This window comes from Carassius auratus, chromosome 31 (assembly GCF_003368295.1).
Source record: "Carassius auratus strain Wakin chromosome 31, ASM336829v1, whole genome shotgun sequence".
In the NCBI taxonomy this organism is placed as follows: Eukaryota; Metazoa; Chordata; class Actinopteri; order Cypriniformes; family Cyprinidae; genus Carassius; species Carassius auratus.
This window is the reverse complement of record NC_039273.1, coordinates 7,528,971-7,549,188: the sequence shown is the minus strand read 5'-3', so window position 1 is coordinate 7,549,188 and position 20,218 is coordinate 7,528,971. Positions and strand designations below refer to the sequence as shown.

The 20,218-nt window shown below is 37.2% G+C and overlaps 1 protein-coding gene across 1 annotated transcript in view; it reads left to right on the top strand.

Moving 5' to 3' along the window:
• Positions 1–19,850, top strand: part of LOC113050380 (inositol hexakisphosphate kinase 2-like) — a 39,116-nt gene extending 19,266 nt beyond the window's left edge. Inside the window, exons 3-7 of the mRNA XM_026213296.1 lie at positions 15,445–15,775; positions 17,419–17,635; positions 17,905–18,053; positions 18,192–18,367; positions 18,492–19,850. Coding sequence (XP_026069081.1) covers positions 15,553–15,775; positions 17,419–17,635; positions 17,905–18,053; positions 18,192–18,367; positions 18,492–19,019 — 1,293 coding nt within the window. The 5' untranslated portion in view covers positions 15,445–15,552 and the 3' untranslated portion in view covers positions 19,020–19,850. The remainder of the gene's footprint in view (positions 1–15,444; positions 15,776–17,418; positions 17,636–17,904; positions 18,054–18,191; positions 18,368–18,491) is intronic.
• The last annotated feature ends 368 nt before the right edge of the window (positions 19,851–20,218 follow it).

Genomic DNA, 20,218 nt, shown 5'->3' with positions numbered 1-20,218 from the left:
CTCAGAAAACAAATGAGACCCAGCATTCATGATATGCACGCTCTTAAGGCTGTGCAATTGGGCAATTAGTTGAATTAGTTGAAAGGGGTGTGTTCAAAAAAATAGCAGTGTGGCATTCAATCACTGAGGTCATCAATTTTGTGAAGAAACAGGTGTGAATCAGGTGGCCCCTATTTAAGGATGAAGCCAACACTGGTTGAACATGCATTTGAAAGCTGAGGAAAATGGGTCGTTCAAGACATTGTTCAGAAGAACAGCGTACTTTGATTAAAAAGTTGATTAGAGAGGGTGAAAACCTATAAAGAGGTGCAAAAAATGATAGGCTGTTCAGCTAAAATGATCTCCAATGCCTTAAAATGGAGAGCAAAACCAGAGAGACATGGAAGAAAACGGAAGACAACCATCAAAATGGATAGAAGAATAACCAGAATGGCAAAGGCTCAGCCAATGATCACCTCCAGGATGATCAAAGACAGTCTGGAGTTACCTGTAAGTACTGTGACAGTTAGACGACGTCTGTGTGAAGCTAATCTATTTTCAAGAATCCCCCGCAAAGTCCCTCTGTTAAAAAAAAGGCATGTGCAGAAGAGGTTACAATTTGCCAAAGAACACATCAACTGGCCTAAAGAGAAATGGAGGAACATTTTGTGGACTGATGAGAGTAAAATTGTTCTTTTTGGGTCCAAGGGCCACAGGCAGTTTGTGAGACGACCCCCAAACTCTGAATTCAAGCCACAGTACACAGTGAAGACAGTGAAGCATGGAGGTGCAAGCATCATGATATGGGCATGTTTCTCCTACTATGGTGTTGGGCCTATTTATCGCTTACCGGGAATCATGGATCAGTTTGCGTATGTTAAAATACTTGAAGAGGTCATGTTGCCCTATGCTGAAGAGGACATGCCCTTGAAATGGTTGTTTCAACAAGACAATGACCCAAAACACACTAGTAAACGGGCAAAGTCTTGGTTCCAAACCAACAAAATTAATGTTATGGAGTGGCCAGCCCAATCTCCAGACCTTAATCCAATTGAGAACTTGTGGGGTGATATCAAAAATGCTGTTTCTGAAGCAAAACCAAGAAATGTTAATGAATTGTGGAATGTTGTTAAAGAATCATGGAGTGGAATAACAGCTGAGAGGTGCCACAAGTTGGTTGACTCCATGCCACACAGATGTCAAGCAGTTTTAAAAAACTGTGGTCATACAACTAAATATTAGTTTAGTGATTCACAGGATTGCTAAATCCCAGAAAAAAAAAATGTTTGTACAAAATAGTTTTGAGTTTGTACAGTCAAAGGTAGACACTGCTATTTTTTTGAACACACCCCTTTCAACTAATTGCCCAATTGCACAGCCTTAAGAGCGTGCATATCATGAATGCTGGGTCTTGTTTGTTTTCTGACAATCTACTGAACCTACTGGTAACTTGTTTGCCACGTAGCAATAAAAAATATACTAAAAACCTTGATTATTCTGGTTAGTCACATTGTACTGCTATTATTTTGAACAATACTGTATTGGCACTAATATCAAAAATCCATATCAGTTGACCATTTGACAGTTTAGTCATTGGAGACATTATGGATTAATTGTATATCAGTGGATGTTTTTGCAGATAAAGACCAGGCAGACAGATGAGCAAAAAGCAAGTAGATTGAGTACATAATAAGAGGATAGAGGGAAATGCTACTTTTTTGTACCAGAAGTAAATATGTGTGCTCGTGGGGTCTCTGCAGAAACACGTGCTGCTCTGCTCACATGCAGCAGTGATCACAAAAATTCTGCAGTACCCCTCCAATACCAATACTGACTCACTCATCCCTCTGGTAACAACCCATATCCAACTGTATTCTCTAAGACACACACAGTCTCTGCAGGATTGTCCTTTTCTGCACCGTTTTATCAGCATTTCTCCAGAGAATCTTGCTGATGAGTTGAGAACAGAATGAGATTGTCAGTCACGTTTTGAGCGCTCAGTGGGTTGATCAAACAAAGTTCGGTTTGAAAGTGATTGATTGAACTCATTCTGTAAAATGAAAAGGGTTTCTTCGATTTCCCTAAATTCTTAGGACTCAAAACTGAATTTTGAAAATTTGGCGACTGTGTGCTGACGTTGGTTTATGGAAGCACAATCCATAACTCCTTTTCAGTCACATCGCTGACGTGTGATGCATGAGGTGCATGCTTCATGAGTTATTTTTGCTGTCAATCACTAATGTTACTGCTATCAACCTATCAGGTTATAATAGGAGAGATTGAGGGTATAGTTATTTAATGTGTGTGTGGAGGTTCATTAATTTGAACCCGTACCTCAAAGCTCATAACTCATACAAAAGCAAATTACCCTTTTGGGCATCTATAAGAGTGCATCTACCATCAACTAATTTAAGGGGGTCTAAAAAAATAATTCATTTTGTTAATGTGATCGGGCATGTTGCAGCTTTTGCCAAGTCAGAGTATCTGAGAGAAACAACATATCCTCCATTCCTAGTCTACAGTGACCCACATAAAACCCCTGCAGACCTGCGCTATGCTCTCATTTAACAAAGTGGCCAATTTGTAGAGCAGAGAGACTAGCTTTGGGAGAGGATATTAGCACATTGTGGAACACACACAAGACAAAACCTGGCAATCACATTAAAAAGCTGCTCCTGATACTCCTCATACTGTCATAGATGCAGTTAATTAGAAAATGAAATTGATTAACCCATCGCAGCACGTGGGCATATTTGCACACAATCTCAGTACATCATATTTGGTTGGATGGATGTTTTGGGTGTCCACGTGCACGAGGAACACATGCCAAAGGCAGCAACTGTACTGAAAAATAGATTATTTCTTTCCTTTATTTTTCTATACATGGCAAGATATTTAATCAGACTTATAAAGTAGAGATCGACTGATATATCGGTTTACCGATATTTCCCCGATATTTAAGCATTTTACCAAAATCGGGTACCGGTTTTGTAATGTCAGATTCACCGATAAATGCCGGCATCTGCTGGGTATTTTGAGAATTGCGTACTGGATCAACACACTGGATCAAGCACGTCTGAGGGGAGACGAGACCACAACAACAGCGTGCAAGTACTTGATTTGCTGTAGTTAGTAAACTTTATTTAACATAACAGCCAGTTATGCACAAATTAGATGCATTATATAAATGCCTGATATGTAGTTTATGCAGCTTGACTCCATGAGTTGGTCTTTATTTCTTAGAGCCATGTTAAATAATCCATCAAGTCCTGTCCTAATAAAGATTTTGCCTGAATTAAATAATACGCATGTTGGAAATAAAAGCTAATTTAATTCTCTCTCTGCTGTCTTTGCTCATCGATAGTCTTATGAAAAGAGAAAAAAACAAAGTGAAGTATGTTCTTACTTCACTCAGTCATTTATTTACTTTATAACAGTAAATAAATATAGTTTCCGCATATCGGTTATCGGGCACATAAACGTGCAAATAATTGGTATCGATATCGATTATAAAAACATCTGTATCGGTCTATCACTATTATAAAGTGATTGAGACACACAGAAATTAACATTTTATATTAGGGTTTCATTAGTTATATACATGAACTAACAATGTTGTTTTCAACATTGATTTTAATACATACATTATTAAAACATTATTAAGATCAAAAGATGTATCTGTTAATGTTGTTTAATGGACCTGAGCAAAAATGAGCTAACAATGAACATTTGTTTTTGTATTAACTAACAGTAATAAAGTTTAATAAATACTTCACCATTTGTATTTCTGGTTGCTAAAATTACTGTAATGTAATGGGACTTTATTGTGAAGTGTTATCCATAAATGAATTGGAAAGAGAGAATCTAAGTGAGAGCAGACTACTCATCCAGCTGTGAGGCTGGACACTTCTAGAAATGTCGGCAGAGACTGTTACTCACAGACTTGCTCACTGTGTTTCTATGTCTTACACTTATTACCAGCAACTGCTCTATGACAAAGTGTTTGGGATTGCTTTCCATGTTTATTAACAGGCTTGTCAGAAATAAGGAAGAAATCATGTAAAAAATATAGATATAGTTATACCTTACAGTTAAAAGAGGCCAATGTTGTGTTTGCTTACTTTAGAGCAGGGGTCACCAGATTCGGTCCTGGAGGGCCGGTGTCCTGCAGAGTTTAGCTCCAACCCTAATTAAACCCATCTGAACCAGCTAATCAGGCTCTTACTAGGAATAAAGGCAGGTGTGTTGAGGCAAGTTGGAGCTAAACTCTGCTAGACTCCGGCCCTCCAGGATCAAGTTTGGTGACCCCTGCTCTAGAGCATGTGTCACACTCAGCTCTGGAGGGCCTCCATCCTGCAGAATTTAGCTCCAACACACCTGCCTGGAAGTTTCTAGCACTCTTTGATTAACTGGTTTAGGTGTGTTTAATTAGGGTTGGAAAGCTAAACTCTGCAGGACAGTGGCTCTCCAGGAGAAGAGTTTGAGAATCATTAGAACGTGTTTGTGTTTTAGCTTGATCTGACTGAAAAATACTGTAGTGTTGAATAATTTGATCTTTAGAAACACAATCTATGATACCGTAATAATTTCTAATGTTACATAGATTATTTATCCTAGATAGTATCTGTATGTGCATGGTTAGAATAGCTGTCTTTCTGTTGTGAAATGTTATGGGCTATGTTTACACCTGTATTTAGCACTGTCCTCAAATGGATATTAAGTACAAAAACAAAATCAGTTACTATTTGCGAAAGCGATTACCATTTTTGTATTTTTTTTCTGTTATTGTACTATATAACCATTGTTTTGTGTTATTTTCCAGGCTTCTTTTGTACTCACCGATTGTTTACTTCTGTTTTCTTGCATTAGTCCCTTTGTAAACCTTTTGTTGTTGTTGTTGTTGTTGAAGAGTGTTCTTTTAGGAAGATGTTACATAAACCTCTTAGGAGTTTTAAGAAGATTATATAAATAAAAATAAAAATACTAATTCTGCCAAACACTAGTGATTGGGATATCTATAAAAATGGACTACTTTGTATTTGCACTGGAATTGTAGTCTTTCAAAGTTCGGGAGTTTTCGGAGTTCTAGAAAACTGGACTTTTCTAGATAAATTCTCTGTGGTTTTGGTGTTTGTTAACTGTAAGCAAATCATTTTCTTGGACATCACATGTTGATGAACACAAGTCTTTTGTTGGTGGTTATAAAGGTGTCTAATAGTTTGTTTGTGAAAGAGTGTAGGTGGGGACGCTGAAAATCAAGAGGGGAAGAGAGATCTATTTACTGAAAGAGCGATAAAGCTGTGGGGTGACTGGAGTTTGAAGCTATTTTTGGCTCCCTATTTACTCTCCGAGCACCAGTTTGAAGGGCTTGTGTGTGTGTGTGTCTGAGCATGTGTTTGCTGATTCATCATCCCTTCTTTATCCTTGACATTGCTGTCGTGACTAGGTGGTTCTGAGGAGTGGAATCAGAGGAGTGTGATAGGGATGGCATCTGCTAAGTAAATTCCTTGCTCAGACAGTCTGAAAACGTCTGTGGGGTGTCAGAAAGACTTTGAAAGACGCTTTCATTCCAGTCTCTGTTTAAAATACTGTTTCCTTAAAAGCATTGCATTGTGGTTTAATGCAGCACCTTGATGTCAAGGGATTTTTGATAATGTTTCTGCTGTAGGTTGTTAATGAAAAACTAATATGAAACTTTACCAAGACTTTAAATTTCTGTTATTTTCTGTATAAATTCTGAACTTTCTGTTCTTCAAAAAATACTGAACCCTCAAAAATGCAAAAAGGCAGCAAAACAATTTCTCAACTTTGATGATAAATGTTTCTTGAACACCACATCAGCCTATTAAGGCAGTCACACAACAGAAGAAGCCCACGTCTTAAAAATCCAAACACATTGTTTTCTATGAGTGAACGCACACTAGCAGCACCGTTTAGCATCTGTTCATGGTGCCTATCTTTGTCGTGCTGTGCTTTTTGTACAAATTTTTTCTAGATGTGACGTGGAGCAGTGCTGTGCTTCTTGTCCGGTGTGTAACCTTTAGAATGATTGGGATGATGTATAATGTGAATAGAAATTCAGCTTTGCCATCACAGGAATGTTACATTTTAAAAGATATTAAAATGCAAATCATTTTTTTAAATTGTAATAACATTTCACTATATTCATGTTTATAAAAAAAATTATACTCTTTCAAAAACAAAATCCTGTAATTTTGTACTCTTTTCCACACAGCTTTTATCCTGTGCACTTTTTGGTGACAAAGGTTTTACCTAAGAACAATACACGAGCTAAATGGCCACATTTAGTCTGAAACGTAAATTGTAGATCTATGACTGAATCACTTCTATACTGATATTCAATACAACAGCACAATTGTGAATGTGATATTGCTTAAATATCTCGCACTCTGGTTCTCTAGATCTGCAAATATTATGTAGTGCTCCTTTTAAATCAAATTATAATCAAGAAAGCCAACAATCTTTAGATATTTTCAATAATGTTGTCTCCATTTTTGTAAGTTGTTTCCTTATTGGTACATTAGATGTGCTTGGTCACAGAGCTTTATTGTACTTACTGTCCATCCATTATGTACAATGTATGGCAACTGTTTGGCTCATGAGTTTCTATCGCACACTGCTTCCTCTTAAATTGAGGCTGCTGCAATCTATAAACCTCTTTTGAGATTTGGGACTCTAATGTTTTTGTGTTCACTTTGTTACTTGTAGGGCAGCTCTCAGTAGTTGTATCCTCTCCTGATTTGAACTCTCTCTAGCTTTATACTGTAATCTAAAGCCCCAGTCAGTCAAGGTATCTTTGCTCTAGTGTGCTCAGGCCGGACTCTCCAAATATGGCCATGACTGCTTCTCATATAAATAACTTCTGGTTAAAAATGTACTCCTATATAGTTTTAAAATGGTATATGTCATTCTTTTAATGTATGCTGCAATCTGAAATGCCAGGACTGTCAATGCTGCTAAATGACTCAATAGTAGTTTGGCCTATGTGGTTGTGACTCATAACTATGTAAATGTATTCTCTTTGTTAAGGTTCCTAAAAGTTCAAAATGTATTCTTTTAATTCTGCATTTGTTATTTTTATTGGCTGTCTCAAATATGCTGCAAACAAAAATACTAAAGCTGTTTGTGCATAAACCTAAAACTTACTGTATCATTATATTGAAAAAGATCATTATAGTCAAAACCTTTTGGTTATGAGAGCCAATGCACAACTTGTTCCCAATTAATATTTTTGTATTTATATCCATTTATTAACATTGGTGTTGTCCAAAAAATCTCATTGCCATGTTGTAGTTCTTAGAAAAAGCAGACAGCACAGCTGTTTTTCTTGTCAGTGTCTTTTGGGAGTTGATTTTAAGATGACCTGTTGTTGATTGTCCTGCATTTGTGTGATTTGCTGGTCCCTGCACATGTTTTTGTATGTGTGGCCAAGTGACCTTTGGCCTGAATGTTTTGTACTCCCATAACTCGTGGTTAAATGTGAACTTTTTTTTTTTCTTTGAAGCAACTTGCATAACATGGGAACACTCAGATAAATACTGTCTTGCTTTTACCATTCACAGCTGCAAGATAACACAAACATATGTACACACAAAACCACAAGTTTAAGCCAAGGCATGCCTTTATCTTGGGAACTCCTAGAAGTCCAGGAACATTGAAATCCTCAAACATCTAATGGCAATGCGCTCGCTGATTTAAAGCCAATCAGAGTGTATGTATGTGTGACTTTATTACCTTTTGCTCACTCCTTTATATTCTTTACAATTGATATATTGTTTTTTTTCCCTTCTTTTTAATATTTTGTTTTAGGAAAATCTTGCTTGGTGTCTATGTGCATTTAATTTTTTTTCTTTGAATACTTCTCTGTTTGTTGTTTGATTTATTCTGCTTCGTAAATGTTTCTATTTTTTATTATATAAACATACCGGTACACGTTGATATAAGTGCATATGTTTATGAATGCTATTTTGTAGCATATATTATTTTACCAATTTTGGTGTTCACTCATAAATTCTGTATTTTAAATCAAAAACTGAAAATTAATAAAAACAAATATATACACACAGTCCCTTTAGAAAGTCATTTTTTTTTTACTTTCTTTTTTCACAGTTGTGATAAATCCTATTTTTGCTTTGTCATTTTGGTGAGTGGGGTGGAGATTTATGTGAGGATAAAAGAAATTTAAAGCAGTTTAACAAAACACATAACAATGTGAAAAAAGTTACTGGCCACACATACAAAAACATACGCAAGTGTGCAGGGACCAGCAAATGACACAAATGCAGGACAGTCAACAACAGGTCATCTTAAAATCAACTCCCAAAAGACATTGGCAAGACAACTGTTGTGCTGAAAAAACAGCTGTGCTGTCTGAACTACAACATGGCAATGAGATTTGTTGGACAACACCAGTGTTAATAAATGGATATAAATACAAAAATATTAATTGGGAACAAGTTGTGCATTGGCTCTCATAACCAAAAGTTTTGACTATAATGATCTTTTTCAATATAATGATACAGTAAGTATTTTTAGGTTTATGCACAAACAGCTTTTTTACAGCATATTTGAGACAGCCAATAAAAATAAAAAATGCAGAATTAAAAGAATACATTTTGAACTTTTAGGGATACAAGTAATTTAAGCCAGTTTAACATAACACATAACAGAATGTGAAAAAAATTAACTTTCGATAAGCACTGTGAGTGTGTGTGTGTGTGTGTGAATGTATATGTGTATATATATATATATACACACAGTAATGGCCTGCCATTTTTTATATTTTCTGTTTTGGTTTGTGCACTGTCTTGTATTATGTATTGTATTCTCTGTTATCAGGTTGTCTTTCATAAACTAGGATACATTTCTGCATAATAGATTGTTCACGTCAGTTCATCTCTAAAGGTAAAATCATGTTATTTTGGCTGCTATGTTTATATGTCTTCATCTGTTATTATTCTGTGTATTTTAGTGTATATAGTTTGTGGTTTTTGACAGGCCAGGGTTCTCTGCAGAGGTTCCACATGAGCCCTTCTGATCCACGTGATTATTTTGCTTTTGTACCTTCAGGCCGTATGGATTCAATTAAAGTACAGTTTTGCAGAGAGAGTGGGAGGGTGGTATGTCCGGAGGGAGCATTCTTGAGTCCGAGAAGAATGGAATGAATACAGTAGGCCTGAAAATGTTACAGAGAAAACGCCAGAAAACAGTTTGTGAACTTGAACTTTAAGAAGTATGAACAGGGAGTCTCCTTATTGTAGACATGCAGATAAAGAGCACATAGTGAGGTGTCGATCATAAACCTTAATCTGGAGTAGAATTGGTCAGAGTATAATGAATTGATTTTTAATATTTGCATTTGATTATTAGCTTTTATTCTAAACCGTTCTAAACTGCTTTTATTCTAAAGTGATATATATAATAGTTTTGCTATCAGATTTTTTTTGTGTGTGTAAAAAATCATACTTTTGAACTTGTGTTTTTAAGTTAATGTAAAAAGTCTTTACTTATTACAGAACGAATGTGAAACTTTAACTCTATGGCAGTTCACTTCAACCAACATCTGGAACTTGCATTAATTTTGCCGTGTGATATTTGTTCCCAAATCTTTCTCGGCTGATTTTATTCTATAAGTCAATATTCATCTTTTAGATTTCATATTTTGTTGGCAGTACCAAAGTAGATTATTTTTAAAAACTGGGATATATTTAAAACCAAAAGTATGGCCAAAAGTATTTTTCTTGTGAAATTATAAGTGGCCATATAGGCTACTTTTTACTTGGCAAACTTTTTTTTTTTTTTTTTGAAAAGTCTCCAGGTTAATAAAACGTTTTCCACAAGTTTCTAGAGACCTTAAAGGGCTGTGTCATTCACATATACATATATACGTCAGCACTACGTCAGAGCCCAATACACATACACGGGGAGGGTCACGGGGGTCTGTGTGGAATCTCCACTGTAACTGAAACTATGGTCGTAACCTTTAACTTCGCTGGAAGTGGGGCAGGAACGCAGAGGTGTGTGTTTAATGGTGTTAATGGAGGAAGTCCAAGATTTAAAGTATAAGAGGTCCATCGTGTTCAGTGATCTTGTTTTGGATAGTACTGAACCTTTTCCAGACCTTAAAAAGCAATTATTTGTGTAAAGCCTATTATGAACACCAACCAACAGTCCTCACACAGAAATGTATGGGTTATGTTTTACGTTTGTTGTGGGGTTCAGGGATAGAAATATCATTAGCAATAGAATTTAATGGCAGTCACCATAATAAAAAACAAAAAAATTATTAAGTCTGATATTGTGCAGAGCGAGCTGGTGGATTTGTTTGTCTCTGTGTGTGGGAAAAGTATGTCAACAGTGTCTTGGGGATATATGAGGTTGGGGGGTGTATTTATAGACCCTTGTCAGAAATGTCACCACAGAGCAGTGACTTTGTACCATCTTATCCTAGTACTGAGCACTGTTTACTAGCATTGAGACACATTTGGCATGCATGCTGACCTCGTGCTTAATTTACTTTCCCTGCAGACATATGTCACCGTGAAACAGAGGTCAAAATCTGCCTCCAACTTTATCATTAGTATCTCTGCAGTGATTTTTAATGATAGAGCTAAAGGCATTGATGCAGGAGGGCTTGAAAATGGGTCAAAAGCCTGACACAACAATGCACACGCATGACTTTTTGATGTGCATCAACACAGATCGATCACAGCATCTCACAACTTGATTCTAGATGCAGTGCATATTCAGTCCATGGTTATGTGAGAACTGTTAAATCAGACACTGAATGAAAGTGAATCACTGGTGTCATTTTTTCAAAGTGTAAAGAATAACTGAAATTGGAAAACTGAAATCTAAAATTGAAATTAGAAACAAGTGTTTAAAGGTATTTGTACATTTACAATAGGTTTCACAAAAGAAATGTTTACCTATTTGACATTACAGATATTTACCACGGAAATTAATATTTTCCATATTTATATACTATGGTACCCTAGGGTACATCCATTTAATTTTTGACATAAAATGGGCCAATAACATTAGCAGTGTCGCTATACCTGATATCAAGAGGAAACTATTACTTCAAAGAATGGTACATGTACAAAAAAAAACTTACTGTAGCCTAGTAAGTGAAGGAAATTATGTGTACTTGATATGATTGATGGCCGCACACAGAGCTCAGGCTTTTGGGTTCAAAAGCTTCAACAGTTTGAAAATGCCTGAGAATTCTGTGCTTACAGTATTTATGTCACTGAATATTTAAATGTTTGGCAGATGTGTCTGTCTGATCCAGCCTGACTTGACCTTTTATTGTAATGTCTGTCATAAACTGTCCGTGTCTAGGTCTTAAATCCCATAATGCCTCCAGTCCACATAATGCATTTTGAAAACAAAATGAAACATGTTTCACTCTCTCTTTTTCTCCCTTGCGCTCTTTATCACTATTTCCTCCGTTTTATGTTGAAATAGGATACTTTGTTTTTGTCCAAAAGAAGCACAGGCTTACTCGCTGTGTTGTATGGAAATACTGGACTTGATGAGTGTAAATACAGTTTTTCACAGTTCATTGCTAAAGCAACAAACAGTTTTCAAACGATTTTGTTCCAGTCATCATGTTTCATCATAATAAAATATGTTTAACTATGAAAGAGTTCATATCTTTGTTAGAACCTTACTGTAATGTGTATGTGTGTGTGAGTGTGTAACAAACACACTTTGAGTTTTATCCTTGAGCGTTTCTTTATCATTGAAATCTGTCCTATCTGTTTCCACGATCCAAAATATCTGTATTGTAATAACTTTTTCCACTTAGGTTTGTAAAACACTTACAATTTCCATATATCAGTGTGTGTGTGCAGGTGTTTATGGACACATGATTTATTCAAAAGGAAGTAGCATTAATCTGGTTATTTGATCTTATTATGGTGGTAACCAGGGAGGAGGAATAAAATAGATTTTACTAAGCCATCAGCTGCAGTCTTCATCTCATGCATTAATTTAAACGTCAGAAGTACTGGTCATTACTTATGACGTTAAACATTTGAAGATGTTTGATGTTACTTTTTGCATAAATGAGGCTCTGCTCATGGCTGTCAAAGATAACTTTGGCTCTCGGTTCAATGTAGTGTAAAAAAGAGGACATAAACTTTGGTAGCAGTGGCTTGGGTCTGACTTATTTGTGTCAATGTGAGCATGTAGATTTAGAAGGTTTGGATGTGTTGGTCAGTGTGCCCTGTCACATCCTTCTTTCTGTCACATAGACACACATTTATTGAAAATATAATTGGCAGGAAATGTAGGCCACCATCCACATTAATAATTTTAGCACTGTCTGGGTCATGTAATCCAGCATGCGCCCACACACACACACACACGCGATAGGTGTCTATGTTGCTCGCTGTCAAGTTTGTAAAGCATTTTTTGTGTGAAGGAGCAGCAGTTTTGATGCCTAATTTGAAATTATATCTAGGGACGCATGACATATCAAGACCAAATTAGTTATTGATATCTGATGATGTTGGGTATTTAATTATTCATGGAATTTCGCCTATTTTTTACATTTTAGAGCAGTGGTTCTCAAGCTTTTTGACTCCCAAGAACCCACATTGTCCACAACAATATTTGTGATTTCTTATTTGTTCTTGGTGAATTGGAAAAGTGGGAATAGGGATGAGGATTTCAAAAAAAATTTTTTATTTTTGCTCAATTTTTATTTTATAAATAAATAATAATAAAATAATTTAGAGTTTGGCCTGGCTAGACAAATTCCCATGGATATTTTTTCATTTAAATGACATTTCCAAATCTATAGATTTTATACTTCAGAATTATTGTTATCTCTTTTTTTTTATTTTATTTTTATTTTATTTTAAAATAATTTTAGGTAGTCTCAGAGCTAATTTTTAAAGTACCTTTTCTGCTATATGTAGATTATCAGCCATAACAATAAAATAATTGAAGGCTTATTGGTTGGAGAATAAAAATAAAACTGAAAAAAAAGAATTTCTATTTACAACAGCAGCCTCTTTTCTGTTTGTTTTTTGTTTTTGACATTGAAGTACAGATCACATACATATTTCCAGTTTTTAATTTGAGAAACAAATCCAACACTATAGAAGTACCATGTAACTATAATGTGTCAAGGAGCTGCTTTATTTTGTGTAGGTGTTTTCTAAAGATCTCCTCTGGTTTTTAAATAACCGTCTGTTGATGTTACACAAGGTATCTCTTTATCATTTAAATGCACAAACCCAGACATCAGAACTGTCTTAAACGTATTAAATATTTAAGAAAGATTTACAGATGAATGCAGGGCAGGAATTGGTAGCGTAAAAAGATCTAGCTTTCTAGCTAGACATTTCCTGGTTGCATAAACTGGTGGTTCCCTTCCATGCCAGCTTATATTGTCTGTGCCCACAGCAGTGTGTGAACCCCACAGTGGGTGCCAGGCTGATATCCAGTAACAGCACAAATACGCACATTCACCATGACCCTTACCAAAAATCCCCTTGCTGTCAGTCATGCACTAACTGGCTCATGCTCAATGGCCTAATTTCTCATTGTCTGTGGATTATGGTTTGGCAGAACTGAAGAACACCAAAGACCTTGTCTCAAAATGTTTCATAATCACATTTAGACACAGCAGCCTGCTCTCATAATTGTAATGAATGTAATGCGTCATTATCAAAGGTGTCACATCCTGTACTTGGATCCAAGATTATAATCGGCACATTTAACATCAATCACACAGTCCAACAGTCACCAAAAGCCTCCATCAGCTGCATCTCATAGAGGTCTCCATGAGTATTAGGTTGAAGCCTTACTCCATCTCATCTAGTTGTTTGACTGAGCTTGACCTGAAACTGAAATATTTTTATACAACATTTAGTTCAAGTACTCTCTAATATCAAGCCGCATTCCAAAAAGTGATTACAGTATATGCAGTGCTTGTCAAAGATAAAAGTTTGGTTATTTGACTTTTTTTGGAAGTAATTTATTTGTAATAATATTTGTTCGTTTATTATAACAAGGAAATCAATTGCAAACGCAAAACAGTGAAATTATATATAGAAAAATAACAATAGATAATAGATTTTGTAAAGGGTAGATCAAGGCAGGGTTTAAAGTATATAAAAGTTTAAACTGAATTATGTGATTTTAAAAGGTTGTTTATTTACCCCAAAGATTGCCTCTAGATGAAAAGATTATAATCTGTGTCTATGGCTCTGGATTAGGATTGAGTCCTCACCCGGTGCTCATTGATCGCACACACACTAATCCCAGTTTGGGAAAGTAGCACAGAGTAGAATTGTGTGTGTGTGTGTACACAGAGATCTGTGTGCAAAGGCATGGTTGTCTCTGTCCCATTGTTGTGTCAGGGCCTCGGGGGTGATTTAATGTGTTTGTATGTGCGCGTGTTTTATGTTATTATGAGCGTCATCCTTGCCTGCTGCCTGATTCTTAAACTAAATTACAATACTGCTCATTGCTGAGCTTTTATTATCAAGCGACTCTATCAAGTGTGTGTACCTAGTAGTTTTTCAGAAGTTAAAAAGCTTTCCAAGTTTGATATACAACAAGTGTGTAAACATGGTGTAAACGTGTTTACATGCACTTTGAAAATGTAATTTCAGTCAGAATAAGTCCATGCTGCGCACGTACCATTCAGATGACAATATTTAAGACACAAACACTGTAGGAACACCCTAGTGTACAGTGTACACGTAAAAAAGGGAGGAATTGAGCTTTTAAACATGGTGAATTCCAAGGATGTAACCAAAATATTTAAGGTTGAGGGAACCAAAGGTAAAATTTTATGAATTACTCATTGAGAAATTCGTATTGATTGCCTGCTATCCTGAAGACTAGTGGACTGTATCCCCTTCACTGTGCGTTATGAATGCAGACTTGGCATGTCTGGTTATACTTTCTATTTTTCAGCTGTCTTTCAGTTTCCAAATCAAGCAGGAGAAATCTGTGGAGAATGAATGAATGTGCACTTTCTCTTCTCTTCTATTTCCTTTCCTTTCCTCCTTATTCCTCATATCTCTTTGTTTTGGTCTTAAACTGCAACAACCCCTACTTATCTCTCTATCTCTTTCTCGTTCTCTATCTCTCTCTCTCTCTCTCTCTCTCTCTCTTGCCTTTCCCTTTGTTCGATCAGTTTCCCTTTTCTCATTTCCAACCCAACAACAGCTGCTGTGCTCTGATTGGTTGTTTCAGGAGGGGGGTGGAACCATGTGACCTGTTGTAATATTTTTCCTGCCTGCTTAGAACAGATCTCTCAGTTACAGCAGAGACCGGGACAGACACACTTTCACAGTCTTTCCACATAGTTAACCTTTCTACGCTTAGCACAAAAACATTATTGTAACAACTCTTTCTGGAATACTATTTTTATATTCCTTTAACAGGAATATTTTTCTTTTTGTTTGGTTTTCTCAGCCTTTTGTGCCTGAACGGCCACCAAGGAAACGGGAACAGAGGAGGAGAAGACAGACAGACGAATAGAAAGCTATAGATCAGCCTGAGAGAGACGGATGTGTACAGAAGATGAGTCCGGCTTTAGAAGCGCTGATGGAGGGGTGTAGATACCCGGGGAAAGGAGAAATGAAGGGAGGAGTGATGTTGGAACCATTTGTCCATCAAGTCGGCGGCCACTCTTGTGTACTGCGGTTTGGGGAACAGGCCATCTGTAAACCACTTATACCCAGAGAACACCAGTTTTATAAGAGCCTGCCACCTGAGATCCGCAAATTCACACCACAGTACAAAGGTAAGTGAACACTTAACAGAACATAACCATTACAACCAATCGGCCACTTTCTTGTTTATGAGCTCTTGTGTGTGTGATGGTATTCCTTCATCTCTCTTGCTTTCTTTTTCACTCTTATCTGTGCATAACATTTCATAAGGAGTGCTTTAAAGCATTGTTATGAAGGATTTCTATGAATAAGTTACACTGACTTATTTCCTACAGTGCATTGTGACTCTTATAATAAAGCCACGTACACTTTTATATGCGGTAACTGATTGGGTGACCCTTTTTGAATGACATTTAAATTATAGATAGATATAAACAGACTAAAAGAAATTTGGATAGATAGATACATATATACTTAGAGTTATAAGACATGCACGCTCTTACACACTCATAACACTTTTGGGCACTCACAGATCTATGTTAATGGCATCAGATGGAATATCATGTTCAGTTCTTTTAGTCTGATATATTTAAACACTCTCGCACACAGACACACTGGCATGTCTTGCGGTGTCTTTGACTGGGCAAGAGTTTAGGGCTAAAAAAAGCTCAGGCAGGGAGAGGATATGACATATAGGAAAGAATGTGGACACACCCTCACATGCTTGTGCATACTTACAATGCTTATATTGTAACGTGCCCGTCTCTTACACAATTATAAGGGTGAGTTGTGTTTTTCTTACTCGCCCTAAAGCCTGACACACACTGAAAGAAACTAACCACATGTTCTCTGACTCAGCAAGTGTGAGCCAAAGTGTGTATGAGCGTTGGTGCAGAGATGTGACATCAGTGTTATTGATGTCATCATTCTATCATGACTGCAGAGGTCGAGGTTTCAAGGTCCTAGTGTCTGAAACTTGCACCATATACTTACACACAAACAAAAAGCTTGTGTTTTGTGATAAGAATCATTCGTTTTTTAATGCTTATGCCATTCAATGTTGAAAAGGTTTTGCTGTTCTCTTTCTTTCTCTGTCTTTACCCCCCACCCCACTCAGCTACCCATAATCCCCTTGTGATGATTAGTTCCATCTATGGTTATCATGAGATACCACCACCACCAAATCAGAGCTTAGGCCACATGACACTGTATATGTATATTTTGGCTTTGTATGTTATGTATTCATCTGTATTCTGAATGTACCGATGCAATTTTTCAAATTGTTGCTGTGTGTAAATTTCAGTGAAACCGTTTCTGTAAAGTTGTCATATGCTTCTTTTTTGTATTTGATATCTAATGTGGGAATCTTGCAGATGGTTTGTCCAATGAGGGGTAATAAAAGAGCTCATTGAATTGTACTTTCTTGACTCCCGTGTTTTTTGTGTGTCTTTTTCTGCTTAGCACTAGAAGGCATGCAAAACTCTCTCCCACACTCTCACAATTATATGACGGTGTTAAATATTCACGGTCAACACACATTAATTCCCTTCTCAACTATTCACTGTCTACACACATTAAGTCCTTTCTCAACCCTCTGCTTCTCTTTTATGTTTTATGCTTATTAAAGTACAGTATAAACCGGATTGGGTAAGAACTACATTTTATAATCATATGATTCATCATATCTGAATCATATGTTGTTAATGTGTCAATACAATGTCCAGTGTACTTATTGTCTCTCTTTTTCTCTTTCTTTCCCTCCTGTTCTTTCCAGGTGTGGTGTCTGTGAGTTTTGAAGAAGATGAGGTGGGGAATCTGTGTTTGATAGCATACCCACTCCACAGTGATCCACCTGATTTGGAAAACAAGGAGCCCTCTGTTGATGGGGAGCCCAAGACTAAGCTTCTTAAATGGGGGAAAAAGAAACCATCAGGCCTCCTACCAGAAAATGAGAGAGCCAGACAGAGCCGCAAAGAGGAGAAGGGCAAAAGGTAATGGAGGACACATGGCTAATAAACTAGCATTCAAAAGTTTAGGGTCAGTGTGAATTTTATTTTTATTTTTTAAGAAAATAATACTCTTAAATCACACATATGCATTGAATTGATGAAAAATACCAGTTAATACTTGAAAATAATTTTACAGACCCCAGACTCTTGATAGTTATATGCACATCCTTATCATATAGTTCAATGGTTGGCACACACACGTGCACATGATGACACTCATTTGTTAAGCCTTTCTCCTCTGATCTCTGCAGTAATCGGGATGATAAGGCAGAGGTTTTGTACTACAGTCTGGAGAAGGGAAATGTGGTTTCTCAGATCAAACACAACCCTTGGAGTCTGCAGTGTCACCAGCAGCACCTACAGAGGATGAAGGAGAACTCCAAACACAGAAACCAGCACAGTATCCTTTATAACAACTGGACACACTTAGAAATTACCACTCTATAATAATGACACTGGAAGAAAATCTTGTTAGACATGTAGGCTCATTTATACAATCTCTGTAGTACTTTTTCCCTTGACCCATGACCTCTCTTAGAATTTATTCTGCTGGAAAATCTAACATGGCGGTACGGGGTTCCATGTGTTCTTGATCTGAAGATGGGAACGCGTCAGCATGGGGACGATGCCTCTGAGGAGAAGAAAGCAAATCAGATTCGCAAATGCCAGCAAAGCACTTCCTCTTCTATTGGAGTACGCCTCTGTGGCATGCAGGTAACTACACATCTTCTAAAAATTCTATATGCACGCGTGTGCCAAAAGGTTTTACATCGGGTGTCTTTGTTTTAGTGATTAATACAACCGTAAGTGTAATTCCGATCTGTGTTTCTCCTAATAGGTGTATCACAGCAATACAGGGCAGCTGATATTCATGAACAAGTATCACGGGCGTAAGTTGAGTCTGGCCGGGTTCAAAGAGGCTCTGTGGCAGTTCTTCAGTGATGGCCGAGTTCTGCGCAGAGAACTTCTGACCCCAGTGCTGCAAAGACTGAGAGAGATGAGAGCGGTGCTGGAGGCTTGTGAGAGCTATCGTTTCTTCTCCTCGTCTCTTCTCGTCATCTACGACGGGGCTCCACCCCCTGCCCCATCTAGATCCCGGCCCTCTCGTGGAGGAGAAGAGGAAGACGAGGAGGACGATGATGAAGATGAGAACGACGATGAGGAGGGAGCCTACGGAGGACGTCACGGTCACACTAGCAGCATTTCCCCAATGGTGGATGTCCGAATGATTGATTTCGCTCACACGACATGTCGTGATTATGGAGAGGATGCCATCGTCCATGAAGGTGGAGACAGCGGCTACATCTTCGGCCTGCAGAATCTCATCAGCATTCTGTCAGAGCTTGAAGAGCACACCAACGACTAAACATTTGCCATGCCAAGGCTCAACGTGGGCATCTTGACCATGCCATCAGGGTTTAAAGTACACGCTTAGCTCACACTGCTATGCTTTTTCATAGCCCTAGCAGGGAGCAGTTACGTAGGTGAAGTCCTAAGGAAAATCCAGAAACCCACCGGAGCTGAGGGGATGAACTCTTTTGTAATTTCTCACTGAGGTGAAGAACTGTGGTCCCTCTCCGTGTCTGTTATTTCTGCAGGGGGCGGCAGTGGATGAGTTACTGTGACATCACATCTGCTCTTGTATCTTCATTTGTTCTCTTCATCTGTGAAAGATAAGGGGAAAATAAGTTGATGCTTGCATTAAAAGAGACATTTACAATATGAACCTTTTGATGAGGTGGATTTGTAGCAACGGTAGCACAATCATAAATTGATATGACAAGCAACTAAGCAACAAACATGAAGGTGCTTTAGAAACACTAAGCAGGACCCTGCAGGTCTCAAGGGAAGAGACTTTTTAGGGAATGATGAGTGTGTGGAAAAGGGAATTTTCATAGTCCTTTCCACATTCCTTATATAAAAGACTTTTCCCTCTTGGACATTTTAATCTATTTCGTTATCTTGGATACTCTTCATTCCATAGCCACGTGTTGAAGATTAGCATCCTAACTCCAGAGACTTTAAAGAGAACCCTATTTATTTATAAGAATATTTCTATCAAATGTGAATGGAAATGTGACATTCCATCCCTAGTTCTACCGTATGATGTAAGTGATATAGGTAGAGAAATGATTTTTATGTCATGGTTTTCTCTGTTTTTGACAAAATGAAACAAAATAAAATAAAATAAAAATTGTTGTTGTTGTGGTACATTCTGAAACTTGTAATTTCTCTATTTGTTTTGTTTTGTACAAAAAGAAAAGAGATTAAGGCATAAGCACAGCAAGTCCTCTTTGACATCAGATTTATTACATTGACATCAGACTTACGGCAATGACAACTACATTTACCAAAAGCCAATTAATATTAGCACTCCGGTTAGTTTGTGTACTTGAAACAAATAGCCATGCAGCAAGTCCTCTAAAGGCAGATTCAATTTGGTCGAAGTCTATGGCTAATAATGTGTAAACAGCAGTGTACTTGTACAGTAGATCCAGACCCTAATCAGTGTACATTTACTCATATAGCAGACACTTTTATCCAAAATGACTTTCAGTGCATTCA